Source organism: Hemitrygon akajei, chromosome 7 (genome assembly GCF_048418815.1).
Source record: "Hemitrygon akajei chromosome 7, sHemAka1.3, whole genome shotgun sequence".
In the NCBI taxonomy this organism is placed as follows: Eukaryota; Metazoa; Chordata; class Chondrichthyes; order Myliobatiformes; family Dasyatidae; genus Hemitrygon; species Hemitrygon akajei.
In genome coordinates, this window is record NC_133130.1 from 174,480,813 (window position 1) to 174,493,203 (window position 12,391).

The following is a 12,391-nucleotide window of genomic DNA, read 5'->3' on the forward strand; positions in this document are numbered from 1 at the left end:
AGCATCCTCTCCACGTCCACTCTGTCCAGGCCTCTCAATGTTTGACAGGTTTCAATGAGATTCCCCCCCCACCCCACCTCATTCTTCTAAACTCCAGTGAGTACAGGCCCAGAGACGTCAAACAGCCTTCTGTTACATCTATGCTCGACCAGGCACGTTGCCGTTCACTCACCAGATGGCTCATTTGTGGTGGGCATGTGGGAAGGAAGGGGTGGCATGGTGGGCAGCAGGTTCAGTGCCAGTTGTCGCCTGTCCTGGGGGTTCTGATCCCGCTGGATTTCGTTGGTTGTGATGAGATTGGGTTTGCGTTTCTGGGGCGGAGGCTGCACCGGCCTGGCGGCGGGCAGCAGCTGGCACCTGGCCTCCAGCTGTGCGATGAGGTATGTCTGGTTATTCGCCAGCGAGGCCAGGTGTTGGTACTTATGCTCCAGGTCCCTGTAGCGGTTAGAAAGCAACATCATCTCCGCCGTCTGGTTGAGAATCTTGTTCTCGAGCTGAGACACCTCGAGGGCGTTATCCCGCTTGCGAATGATCTCGTGGAGCAGCTGCATGTAGAGCTGGGTGACTCTAGAGTTCATGTTTCTACTCTCCTTCCGCAGGAGCTTCACCTCATTAACCACCCCTCCGTCCACCTCCACCAGCTGCTGCAGGTTCTCGATCTGCCTTTTCTGCTTCAGGAGTTCATTGTTGATCACCTCCAGCTCTTGCTTATTGACCCGACTCTCCACCATGGGCTCGGGCTTCGAGTTCACACATATGGCCCCCGTGACCTTCTGCTGCGGCACGATGAAGGTGTACGAGCACTTGTTCTCCATGGAGACAGTGGCACGCTTGTGTCTGCTCGTGTGGAAGAGCCGCTCATAGCTATCCTTGCTGGATTCAAGCTCCTCCACTTTGTCAATGCCAAATGCAAGCTCGACCAGGATCAGTAAGATGACAAGCACCAACTTCTTCATGGTGGTTCTGCAGACGAGTATCTCCTGTAAGGAAGACAGACCAATATTGACTATTAGCTCTGGCACTGGGGGAAAGAATGCGTTCAAATATAAAAGGAAAACTTTGAGAGATTAATCAGAATCAGGTTTATTATCATACAGTATTGTGCACCCTAGTTTTGTTGTATGGTTTCAGTTGGTATGGCCTCCACAGAGCCCTGATCTCAACATTATCGAGACTGTCCGGGATTACCTGGAGAGAGAGAAGCAAGCGAGACAGCCGAAGTCTGCAGAAGAACTGTGGCAACTGATGTTTGGAACAACCTACCAGCCAATTCTTTTTATAAACCTGCATGACATTGACCTAAGAGAATTGATGCAGTTTCAAAGACAACGGTTGGTCACACCAAATATTGAATTGATTTAGATTGTTTACTCCTCCTTATAGTAATTTTTTTCATCTTCAGAAACTTCTAATTTCAATAGTTTTGAAAACATCTTCACTTTACAGAATTTTTTTACATGTGCCTAAGACTTTTGCACAGTACTGCATGTGATAAACTTTGTTGTTTTCATGGCCGCAGTACTGTATTTGGTATAAATCAGACAAATGGCTTTGTTTAAATGTAAACAGTTACTAAGACGGGTGTGATTTCAGTGGACTGAGTGCTGAATGTGTTCTGGCATCACTCAACACTCAAGCATGTCCTTAGACACCACATCCTTCATGTGAAATAGAACAACCACTGGAATCTTTCTACCGATTCCCAGCGGACACATAGCGGACGAGAGGTTATGACTCTCATGAAACACTACGGCTCACAAGGAGGCCCTTCGGCCTATCTCATCAATGCCAAACTATTATTCTGCCTAGTTCCATCGACCTGCACCCAGACCATAGGCTCCGATCCCCTCCCATCCATGAACCTACCCAAATTTCTCTTAAATGTCGAAATTGAAACCTCATCCACCACTTCTGCTAGTAGCTTGTTCAACACTCTAACCACCCTAAGAGTGAAAAAGTTTCCCCTCATGTTCCCCTTAAACAGTTCACCTTTCAACCTTAATCCAGGACCTCTAGTTGTAGTCTCACCCAACCTCAGCAGAAAAGGCCTGCTTACATTTATCTTATCAATATAAAAATTAATTTTTGTTTGCCTCTATGCATATTGTGCAATACATTAAAAAATAAATAAGTTACTCTAAAGCAATATAAAAAGAAAGCAAAATAGTGAGGTAGTGAACATCAGAATCAGGTTTAATATCACCAGCATATGTTGTGAAATTTGTTATCTTTGCGGCAGCAGTACAATGATATTATAGGAAAAACTGAATTACAGTAAGTATATATACTAATATACAGGCGTCCCCTGCTTTACAAATATTCACTTTATGCCACTTCGCTTCTACAAGCAACCTACATTAGTAACCTGTTTTCGCATTACAAAGAGGATTTTCGCTCTTACAAAAATTTTTCCCATATAAGTTAATGGTTCTTCGCTTTATGCCATTTCGGCTTAAGAAAGGTTTCATAGGAACACTCTACCTTTGTAAAGTGGAGGGGGGAACACCTGTATGTGTATATTAAATAGTTCATTTAAAACAAGTAGTACAAAAAGCAGAAAATAAATAAAAAAAGTAAGTGAGGTAATGAAAAATGATCTAGTGCTTTGCCAGTGTATATGACAAATAAACTCTTTTTGGGCTTCCAGCTGAGTATAGGTAACAATTCTAGCCATAGTTTTGATGATAAACTCTGCAATCTGCATCAGGGATGATGCCTGGGCAAGTTTATTTTGATGGTATTTATACCCCCATCGTCTGTCTCTCCTGATTGGTCAGTCCTCATCCAATCAGGTTTCTGCTGTCCAATTGAATTCTATTTCTAACTTAGAGCGAGATCTTCATCTTTGTTAAAGTTCTTTTCCGGAGAAATCAGCGGTAGCAGAACAATGGCCGTAGGATTGACTTTGGCGGCACAAGACTACTGTGCCGAGCCAATGGCTTTTGGGACTGCCTGGTGAACGAAGTCATTGAAATAAATCTAGAGGAAAAGAGAGATTCCTGTCTCCCCGCCCCCTTCCCAGTCTCTTGTCCATACTGTGCCAACCGCCGCTGCTGGGCTATAAACGTACAATAGAGACCCATATCAGAATCAAGTTTATCATCACTCACGTATATCATGAAATTTGGTTTTTTTTTGTGGCAGCAGTAGAGTGCAATACATAAAATTACGACAATACTGTACCAAAGTCTAAGGCACCTCAGCTATATGTATGTGCTAAGACTTTTGCACGGTAATGTATTGTATGCATTGCACTGTGCTGTTGCAAAACACATTTCATGATACGTAACAAACCTGATTCAGATTCTAAAATCTCGAGATAATTTAAGAGATATCTTTATTTGGTAAAAATTCTTAACACAATTATAATCTCATTGTCTGCCAACCTGACAAATATCTCTCCATCTCATTTTTAATTCCACACAGCAAACTGTCTGCTAAAGTCAGCCAGACACAGCTGTGAACACCTCATTTTTATACACAAACGTTTTCTGTTTATGTTGGAGTTAGTTATTGGTTTGTGCTTGATCACTGCTTCCAGTGCTCTTACTTTATAGTCAGAGAAAAAATGCGAAGTTTATTTCTCCTGGTGTGGCCCAAAGAGCTAGGGATCTGTGTCAAGCCAGGAAGGTGGTGCAAACCATCAGATGTCAGTGTCTGTACTCATTCTGGGTCATTCTGCCTGAGGGTAAAATGTCATTAACATCCGATTACCTACAGTCATCTGTACACACACTTGGTCCCAGTCATCCTCAGTTAGGCACAGAGTCTTTTGATGGTAGCTGGGAATCAGAAACTGTTGAACAAGACTTAATTACAGATTTGTGTAAACCGTGATATGCTTACCGCTCGGCCTTATTTATGATTGTTTCAAAGCACCCAGATCAGAACAGGACAGTCTCGCAGCAAATGGGTGTGAAAGGCTCCCTGGAAGCTGTCAGCTGTCACTTAATGCCTGTATTGCCGCTTCAGAGAAACTTACCTCCATCAATATTATCAAAATTAACAATATTAACAAAACATGGGAAGAGTGCAGTTTTTAAATGTTTGATTTTTATTGAGATACAGCATGGAATAGACCCTTCCTGCCCTTTGAGCCACTCTGCCCAGCAATCCCCTGATTTAATACCACCCTAATCATGGGACAATGTACAATGACCTATGAACCTAATTAATGGTACGTCTTTGGAATGTGGGCTGGAACCAGAGCACCCGGGGAAACCGGCACGTCATGAGGAGAACGTACAAACTCCTTACAGGCAGCAGCAGGAATTGAACCCGGGTCGCTTGTACTGTAAAGCGTTGTGCTACCATGCTGCCTTGGGAGGGGCAGTTGACATACCAAGCTTTGATGCTTTCAACGGCTCATCTTTAGAATTTGGTGAGGGCCATCAGGGACATGCTGAATTCCTTAGACACCTGGGGAAATCAGTATCAGATTTATCACTGACTTGACCTCTGTTGTTTTACAGTAGCAGTACAGTGGGGGTTCTGGTGTGATTTACCCATGGCACCTAAGTGGATGGACCAGTAAAAGCTATTGATCAGATATCAGATTCAGATTTTAATTTATTTATTACACGTACATCAAAACATACAGAGAGGTACAGCCAACATAACCAAGGGATGTGTTGGGGGCAGCCCGCAAGTGTCTCCACACATTCTGGTGCCAGCGCAGCACACCCCCAAAGCTTGGCAGAACAACACAAAACACAACAAGCAGCAAAAGAACAACAGTCAAAACAAGTTTCTTTCCTCCCTCCCTCCCTCCAATCCACACACTCAGAAAGACCTTTCCTCAGAATATTGACATGATTATGGTCTTATGAAGATTCAAAACATAAGACAATTTATGTCATGAAGTGCATTACGTCAGGGAAATGGAATGAGAAAGTTAGCTTGCGATTTAAGTTATTCAAAGGTGAGCATAAATTTATTATCAATATACGTGCATGTCACCATATACTACCCTGAGGTTCATTTTGTTGTGAGCTTTCACAGTAGAACAAAGAAATACAATAGAATCAATAAAAAAACCACACACAACGAAAGACTGACAAACAACCAATGTGCAAAAGAAGACAAAGTGTGCCAATACAAAAAAAAACAAATAATGATAATAATAAATAATTAATTAATATTGACCACATGAGTTACAGACTCCTTGAAAGTGACTCTATAGGTTGTGGGGTGTTCAGTGTTGAGGTGAGTGAAGTTATCCGCGCTAGTTCAGGACCCTGATGGTAAAAGGATAATAACTGTTCTTGGACCTGATGGCGTTGGACCTAAGGCTCCTGTACCTCCTGCCCGATGGTAGTGGGGAGAAGTGAGCCTGGGCTGGAAGGTGGGCATCCTCGATGATAGATGCTGCTTTCTTGCGGTAGTGCTCCTTGTAGATGTTTGGAATGGTGGGGAGGGCTTTTCCTGTGATGGACTGAGCTGTCTTAACCACTTTATGTAGGCTTTTCCATTCTTGACCATTGGTGTTTCCATACCAGGCCGTGACGCAACCAAACAAGGAACACCAAGTATAAATGAACAATATGAAATTATATTTAGACAGCTCTTGTACTAGTTAAGTCAAATCTGTAACTGCCACAAAATCTCTCAACCTTAGTCCCAGAGATGTTTACACCTAGGAAACCGAAGCTGTCTTCACCTCAGCATCGTTGGTATAAACAGGAGATTATGCACCGCCTCACTTCTTAATAAAAGCTCTTGTGATGGTAATATATTCCTAAATTACAGCTATTCAGTTTGTTTTAAGAATGAGGCTTGCTAAATGTCAATTTTATTCGCAGGCTATTGATAAATTGCATTTGTATCAGTTCTGTCCACCTCATTATAGGAAGGATGTGAAAGCTTTAGAGAAGATGCTGAGGAGATTTACCAGGATGCTGCCTGGATTATGAGCTATGTCTTGTGAGGATAGGTTGAGTGAGCTGGGGCTTTTTTTTTCTTTGAGTAGTATTGGGCCATTCAGCCCATCGAGTTTTCTCTGCCAATCAATCATGGCTGATGTTTCTCTCAACCCTATGCCCATGCTTTCTCCCTGTAAACCCTAACCTCCTTATCAATCAAAAACTATCAATCTCTGCCTTAAATACACCCAGTGATTTGATCTCCACAGCTTTCTGTGGCAGCAAATTCCACAGATTCCCCACCCACCAGCTGAAGGAGTTCCTCCTCATCTCAGTTCTTAAAGGAAGTTCCTTTATTCTGTGGCTGTGCCCTCCAGTCCTAGACTCTCCTACTACAGAAAACATCCTCTCCACGTCCACTCTATCTAGGCCTTTCAGTATTTGACAGGTTTCATTGAGATTCCCCTTATCCTTCTAAACTCCATCGAGTTTGGCCCAGAGTCATGAAATGATCCTCTTACAATTAGCCTTTCATTCCTGGGATCAATTTTGTGAACCTCACCTGGATCCTCTCCAACACCAGTGTAGCTTTCCTTAGGTACAGGGCTCAGAATTGTTCACAGTACTCCAAACATGATCTGATCAGAGCTTTATAAGCAGTACATCCTTGCTGTGATATTCTGGTCGTCTAGAAGCAAATGCTACCTTTACATTTGTTTTCCGTACTACCAACTCATTCCCAGGCTCTCGTCCAAACTGCATTTCATTGCAAAACTTTTACTTTTAATGATTGATAATGCAGCATTTTGGTTTAAAAAATATGGTTTAAGCAACAGTTTAAAAAGTACATTCCAAGCAGCCAAAACAGTGGAAAAGATTTAACCTCTAAAGATAGTTGAAGTTTCCTGTAAGGTTTCCTTCTGATAGGAAATAGATGTTTAACCTTTCCTCTTTGAACCTTGAGCGTCTTGTGACCCTTCGGTCCTCAAACAGATGGCCAAGCCTACAACAACAGGACCCTTCAACTTATCAATATCCCGTTCACTTGTTCCCTCTAAGATGAGCGGGTGCGCGGCTGCACGGTGACTGAAATGTTCCCGCACACGTAGCCTTTGTGGCTGCACAACTGGAACTTTCTTTTATAAAATGTTTGGTTAAAGAGCCACACAGTTTTCGGGCCAAGTAAAGATTGCCTGCCCAGAGCAATGGCTGGTCTGTGCAGCTGATTTAGGAAATATCTAGAGGGAATGTTAATCCTGTTCTATTGTCTAAATGACTTGATCGTTCATCTCCAGAGCTATCTTGTTAACCTCTGCTTTCTATCATCACCCTCCATTATCTATGCCATTAGCCAGGAACTTAAACGTGTTCACCAAGATAGAGGTGGTTATATGCAGTTTGAGCCACATCTGTCTCTGTTGTATTAAAAAATATATAAAAATGTACTGATATTCGGTAAAGTGTGTGCTGGTTTGCCTTCTGATGTTATGTAGTAACATCAAAGTACAAGTACATTTATTATCGAAGTTATGTATACCATGTACAACCTTGAGATTCATGGTTGGGTTGAGTTGTTCCCTGATCCTGGCAATTTGCTTGCAAATGTTTCATCCGATGACACTTCATCCTTGCTGTTGATTGTGGAGTGGCCTCCAAATGCTTGGCCTTCATATACAGTCGGCCCTCCTTATCCGCAGGGGATTGGTTCTGGGAACCCCCGCGGATACCAAAAAACGCGGATGCTCAAGTCCCTTATTTAGCTAACCAGTGAGCTGGTCTTTAGGACCCAGCGGAACCCCGGACCTTATTCAACCTGTCTCAGTGCGGTGGACATTAGGACCCGGCGCAGCTCTGAATCCGCAGTGTTTCTGTTCACGAAAATAATCACGATCACGATTGAAAATAAAGTGGAAATAATAAAGTGATCGGAAAGAGGTGAAATGTCATCGGTCATCGGAAAAGCATTAGGCTACAGTCGGTCAATGATCGGAACAATTTTAATGGAGCATGTGAAAGGTCCTGCCCCGATGAAAGCTACAATTATTACTAAGCAACGCAGTGGTTTAATTATTGAAATACATATGTTTTTTAAGTGTTTTATATGCATAGAAAGGTAAAATGTATACTATATACAAAGACAACGTTTGACTAACTGACACTAAATAATACCGGATGTCCCTGTCACGACTTGAAATCCAACTTAAAGACGGACTCAGGAACAGAACTTGTTCATAACCCGAGGACTGCCTGTACTTTTAAATCATCTCTAGATTACTTATAGTACCTAATACAATGTAAATGCTATGTAAATAGTTGTTATACTGTATTGTTTAGGGAATAATGACAAGAAAAAATAGTCTGTACATGCTCAAATAACGAGTGCTGGAGAGAGAACTTCTGGGTTTTCCCGATCTGCGGTTGGTTGAATCCGCGCGGATAAGGAGGGCCGACTGTACAGTACTTTTCAATCAGCTGATTGGACGTCATTTCAGAAACTCAGTTGTGATGTGTGGAAAGAACTCTCATCGCCGATTGGCTGTGTGGTGAACTTCGAGCGTTATGGTCTGGAAATTAGCCGATATCGGCTCACAAGTAGGATCAAGGCCTGCGTGTCTGTTTACAGAACTGTTCATGGCAAACCACGCGCCTCTTAGTTCTCTTGCAAGCTGCGTGTTCGCTTGCGCCGTGACTTTCACTGACGTCCGGTCGAATTTGTGCCCCTCTCAATCTTCATGGGTAGAGACTAGGGAGAGTTGGTCATGCCTCTTGACAGCTAGTTGATGTTTGTGGATCCTAGTGGGTAGATTCCTCCCAGTCTGGCTGAAGTTATATTCATCTTTGTGCAAGCACCCAGAAACAAAGAAACACAGTAGACTCCCAAAAACACGTCACAACAAAGGCCAACGTGCATTCAATATGCAAACGAGGACATGTCGGGCAAATAATAATTAAAATGTAAAACAAATAACTGGTGGAACATGAGCTGCAGAGTCCCTGAAAGGGTTCATGGCTGTGGAGTTGGTCAGTGAAGGCAGCCCAGGAGCCCGATGGCTGTAGGGCAAAGCCACGCCCAAACCTGGTGGGTGTGGGTCCCAAGACTCCTGCCCCTCCTGCCCAGTGGTAGTAGCAAGAAGGGGAGGGGGCGCGTCTGAGAAATGCTGTCTTCACGTACAGCACATCAGAGGATCTTTTCATATTACGTGCGTCACTCTTTTAAACATCCTTTTGTTTCCTTGATCTACATTGAATGTTTGTTTTAAACTGTTCATGACCTTTTAAGACTTCAGTCGTGCACAGCGGCTTGTTTAGCTGCTACCGTTTTGTTGTTGCCGCTGTTGCTTGTTGAGCTGAATATCGTGGCCACACTGTGTCGGTGCCAGAATAGGTGGCGACAGTTACAGGCGGCTCCTGGCGCTTCCTTAGACTGTGTTGCTTTTAACGCAAACAACGCATTTCACTGTACAGTACCATGCAAATGTTTTAGGTGTCTTAGCTATACATAGAAGACCGTAAGACCATAAGATATAGGAGCAGCATTTGGCCCATCGAGTCTGCTCCATTGTTTATTATTATTTATTAGTATTATTGACATACATTGTGGAATAGGCCCTTCCTGCCATCTGAGTCACGCTGCCCAGCATTACCCAATTTAATCTGAGCCTGATCACAGGACAATTTACAATGACCGATTAATCTATTGACTTGTTCATCTTTTGGAATGTGGGAGGAAACCAAAGCAATTGGAGGAAACCCATTTCATGGGGAGAATGCAGAAGCTCCTTACAGGCAACAGAGGGAATTGAACACGAGTCGCTGGTACTGTAAAGCATTCTGCTAATCACTACGCTAGCGTGCCACATAGTGGCTGCATCTTGGCTTTCATTATGGCAGATCCATTTTCCCTCTCAGCCCCAATCTCATGCCTTCTCTCCGTATCTGTCATTCCCTGATTAATGAAGAATCTATCAATCTCTGCCTTAAATATACCCAATGACTAGGGTTACACAACCAAAGAATGAATTCCACAGATTCACCACCCTCTGGCTAAAGAAATTCCTCCACACCTCTGTTTTAAAAGAACACCACTCTATTCTGAGGCTGCACCCTCTGATCCTAGACTCCCCCACCACAGGAAACATCCTCTCCACATTCAGTCTATCAAGGCCTTTCAACATTTGATAGGTTTCATTGAGGTCACCCCTCATTATTCTGAATTTCAGTGAATAGAGGCCCAGAGCCATCAGTAGAGCTACTAGGACTTGATGTTTCAATCCCAATGATAAAGTCAGCACTCTTAATGTTGGCAGTAGGCTTGGAGTGGTGATGAGGAGGGTAGCTACGTCATCGGAGTCATCAGGTGGGCACCCCTCCTTCTTTGACGTTTCGTTGATAAGCCCACAATGTCTCCAGAGGGCTCAACGGTGCTACCTGGCATTCCAGATACACCCCCCTCAGTTCCGTTCCCTCCTGTCTTCATCTTGCAGCCCAGTTATTGTCTTTCCTTTTAATCCAAATCCAATTGCTGCTTTCTTCTGCTGCATTTGACAAGGACTTGATTGCTCGTTGGAGGGAGACACCCCTCACCCCCACCTTCTTCAATAGAACTCTCCTCAGATGACAAACCTTTCCATCCGGGAATCATTTTCATAAACCTCCTTTGAACCCGCTCCAATATTAGCACATCCTTTCTTAGATAAGGGGCCCAAAACTGCTCACAGTACTCCAACTGAAGGCTCACCAGCGCTTTATAAAGCCTCAACATTACATCCTTGCCTTTATATTCTAGTCTTCTTGAAATCAGTGCTGACGTCCCATTTGCCTTCCTCACCACTGACTCAATATGCAAATTACCCTTGTGGCAATCCTGCACGGGGACTCCCAATCCCCTTTGCACCTCAGATTTTTTAATTTTCTCTCCATTTAGAAAATAAGACTTCTGCACAGTACTGTATGTTTTGATGTACTTGTGATAAATAAATCTAATTTATTATGATGCAAGCCAGCTTTTTTATGCCAGCAAGCACTCTGGCTTCACAAAGCAGAGGCTTTTACACTAGCTTGTTCATTTAAGCTTGGGATAACTTTACAATTATATTTCAGAGATTATTTGCATGCTGGCTCATGGTGTAAAGGTTTGTTTGCCCAGCCATGAGCTGTGTTCGACAGGCGCTTATAACCACCGTACTGCTTCCACAAAGCCATAAATTTCATGGCAGGTGTCAGCAATTTTGATGCTGACCTGAAGAAGTTAAATGGTGAAATAGCACCTCAGCAAAATACATGCAGTCTTAAAACTTAAATTAACCACAAGAGATTCTGCAGGCGCTGGAAATCCAAAGCAACACACACAAAATGCTGGAGGAACCCAGCAGGTCAGGCAGCATCCATGGAAATAAAATAAACAGTCGAAGTTTCGAGCCGAGACCCTGCTTCAGGTCTGTCTGAAAAGGAAAACTTATATTGACTTTTTGTTTCCATTGTTGACCTAAAAAATTATGGGAGAAAAGCTAAATATACTCCAGAAAATTGTTTCTGAAGTTCAAGACATTGAAGTGTTCCAAGACTGTTAGGGGTAGCAGCAGGTGGGTGGGTGGGAAGAGGGATTCGTATACTGGTGTGACATATGTACCATTTTTATGGTACATTTCCACATGTTTGTCCTCTCCCCTCTCCCTTCTCTCCACTATTCCCATTTGTATTTTGGCATATTCTTCTGTAGGACATGTTTCGCTGTAATTGTCTCAGAGGTGTGTCTATTGTAAAGCATAACGCAAGCCAGCGCACTTCTTGATGTTTAGCACTGCTCTGTTTATATATTTTTTTAAAAGGGAGAAATCTTAATTGATCCCAGACCCTGGCAAGGCTTGAAGCTGTCTTACCGAGAATTCTATTGCCTGACCAAGCTTGTGGGATTACAGGAGCAACATTCCAGCTGACAGCACCTACTCCTTGATCTCAAGGCCACGTGAATTTCAGGGAGGAAGAGCAGAGATGTGTGGGGCTCTTAGTGGAAGTGACAGCAGGAATAGTATGGAATGGTCTCTCGTCTACCCATCTGAGATAATTATCCGGAGCGCTGAATGCACAGGGCACTTAACGTTGTCAATGATCCCTCCCTTCAGTCCAACAATCTCTTTGACCCCTTATCATCAGGCAGGAGGTACCATAGTATTGGGACAAAACCTGTTAGGATGGGAACTGGCTTCTTCCCCCAGGCTGTCAGACTACTGACCACCCTACCGCCAACCACGTCTCATCACCATGTTTAGCATGACGCCATTACAGCTCGGGGCGTTCTGGGGTTCAGAGTTCAATTCCGGCACTGTTCTATATGGAGACTCTGTCCGTCTCCATACAGAAATCCCTGTAGAATGCATGGGGGTTTCTCCGGTTCTTCCAGTTTCCTCCTACAGTCCAAAGACATACCGGGTAGGCTATTTGGTCCCATGATTAGGTTATGGTTAATTGGGCTCATTAGGGGTTGCTGGGCTGGTGTGGTGTGGTTGAAGTTTGGAAGGGCCTACTCTGAC

At 43.5% G+C, this 12,391-nt stretch overlaps 2 protein-coding genes across 6 annotated transcripts in view; one reads left to right on the forward strand and one right to left on the reverse strand.

The window, feature by feature from the left end:
* ralgps1 (Ral GEF with PH domain and SH3 binding motif 1) overlaps window positions 1-12,391 on the forward strand; it is a 726,899-nt gene that overhangs the window by 365,945 nt on the left and 348,563 nt on the right. The window lies entirely within an intron of this gene.
* Window positions 1-12,391, reverse strand: part of angptl2b (angiopoietin-like 2b) — a 48,728-nt gene that overhangs the window by 24,234 nt on the left and 12,103 nt on the right. The window contains exon 2 of the mRNA XM_073052639.1: window positions 173-980. Coding sequence (XP_072908740.1) covers window positions 173-956 — 784 coding nt within the window. The 5' untranslated portion in view covers window positions 957-980. The remainder of the gene's footprint in view (window positions 1-172; window positions 981-12,391) is intronic.